Source organism: Entamoeba invadens, assembly GCF_000330505.1.
Source record: "Entamoeba invadens IP1 unplaced genomic scaffold scaff_1105074726207, whole genome shotgun sequence".
NCBI classification, from domain to species: domain Eukaryota; phylum Evosea; order Mastigamoebida; family Endamoebidae; genus Entamoeba; species Entamoeba invadens.
The window spans coordinates 108687-110925 of NW_004440419.1; the positions used below are offsets into that span (position 1 = coordinate 108687).

General features: G+C 25.6%; 1 protein-coding gene across 1 annotated transcript; it reads left to right on the top strand.

Annotated features, from left to right (window-relative positions):
- Positions 1-864: 864 nt before the first annotated feature.
- Positions 865-1818, top strand: EIN_191330 (hypothetical protein; the record flags this gene model as incomplete). The annotated part of the gene is made up of 1 exon (XM_004257066.1): positions 865-1818. One exon carries the CDS (start codon positions 865-867, stop codon positions 1816-1818), a length of 954 nt encoding a protein of 317 aa, XP_004257114.1.
- Positions 1819-2239: the final 421 nt, after the last annotated feature.

Here is a 2239-nt window from a genome sequence, read left to right on the forward strand (position 1 = left end):
TTATAATAATTAAATTAAATAAGTTAAAAAATACAAAAGAAGTCTTATTCCATATTAAATTTTGTTTCAAATACACTCAAAAAATAAAGTTAATTTAATTGATTTCAATTAATTATTTAGTTTCGAGAAGATACAACCTATTTGTATGTTTTAATTTTGATTGGTCAGTTAACCCACAAATAAGCAAAACCCACAAATACAAAAACCTACAAATAACCGACTTTGACTGTAATTACAAAAAACAACAATTAACTTTGCTTTTAGTCAAAAAATTGGTAATATTAAAACATTAAACATTTTTTGGTAAGAATCCAATTTGAAAAAAAATGTGTTTGTATTGGAAAGAGTTAACACTAGTTCCCTGTTTTTAAAATTAAAATATTGAAAAAATGCCTAACTGTGGTTATGCATTTCAATAATCAAAAAGTTCGATTTTTGTTTTTGTAACAAAGTTAATATATAACTTATAAATTGTATATTTATTATTATTTTTATAATATCAAGTAGACTTGTGCATGTATTTCACGGGTCTTTATTATAAAAATATTTGGTCTGGTTTAAATTGAATTACAATAATTATTTAATTATTTTTATCATAAAATTTTGGTAAAGAACAAAAGTTATATTGAATTATTATCTTTCAAAACAATCGCAAATAATATCATTCATGTTTACCTGTTTTTAATTATTTTGAGAATTATGATATTTTATTAATATTAAATTCATTAATTTACTGTTTTAGAATAGCACTTTCTATTTTTTAATAACTTAAAACAATGAACAATTCTTAATCAATAATTTATTAAAATGTTTACAAAAAGAATTTTATAAATAGTTAAACAAACAAAAACTGAGAATATCGAAATGTGCAGACTTTCTGGGTATCACATCATGATAGTTTCGAAGTACCTCAAAACTATTAACGACTTTATTAACTTGGAGTTGGTATGCAAGAAGTTTAGAGGAAATATGGAGAAATTCCACTTCAACCCAATTACGTTGAATTCCAAAACACTTGAATACTTCCCAAACATCGAGACACTTCATTTGTGGAATAAAAAAGATGAAAATTTTGGTAATGGATTTATGATCAACAGAAGAGAAAATGAAGATTGTGAAAATAAAAGTTTTTTGAAGAAAAAGTTCTTTCGAATTATTGTGTGGTTCAATGTTGACTTTGAAACTGTTGACAGAAACAAAAGTCGAAACATCGAGTTTAAAAATGTCACTTACACTCAAAATGATAGAAAGAAATTTGGTAACAACATACCACCAATTGTGAGATCTATTGGTGATTGTTGTTTCTATGAATGTGGTAGTTTGGGCAGTGTTAACATACCATCAAGTGTAACATCAATTGGTATATATTGTTTTTATGGATGCAGTAGTCTGAGCAGTATTACAATTCCATCAAATGTGACATCAATTGGAAGTCAATGTTTCAGTTTTTGTAGTAGTTTGAGGAGTATTACAATACCATCAAGTGTTACATCAATTGGTGATTTTTGTTTCTATAAATGTATTAATTTAACTAATGTTACAATACCATCAAATGTGAGATCAATTGGTTATTATTGTTTCTGTAAATGTAGTAATTTAAGCAGTATTACAATACTATCAAGTGTGACATCAATCAGTGATTGTTGTTTCAGTGGATGCAGTAGTTTAAGAAGTGTTACGATCCCATCGAGTGTGACATCGATTGATAATTATTGTTTTTATGGATGCCAAAGGTTGAGTAGTGTTAATATTCCATCAAGTCTCACATCAGTTGGAATTCAATGTTACCCATCAGATACAGTAGTTCATCGAAATTAATTTACTTGTTACTTAATTATTAATGTTTATTATTGTTTTAATAATATTAATTAATAGAGTTAATTAAATTATAAGTTGTTATAATTATTTATTATTAATTATTTTATTAAAAATAAAAAAATAATTGAAAAAATCGAATTAATTTATTTTACGAAATTGATTTTATCAATTTTGTTAATATTTATTTCGCAAAGTATACATGGAGGCTCCTAAAGCCGGCCCCCTCCCCCACCCACCTCATGGGAACAGAGATTACTTAAATGTAAGATTGTGTAATTTGGTGAGTATATACCACGTCATTATAAAATAATAATAATAAAAGTTAATATAATTGAATTAAGCGATATAAAAGAAAAAGTAGTAAAGTGAGGAAAAAAACCCACACCTGGAAAAAATACGCACCCATATTCTTTTTTCTTTT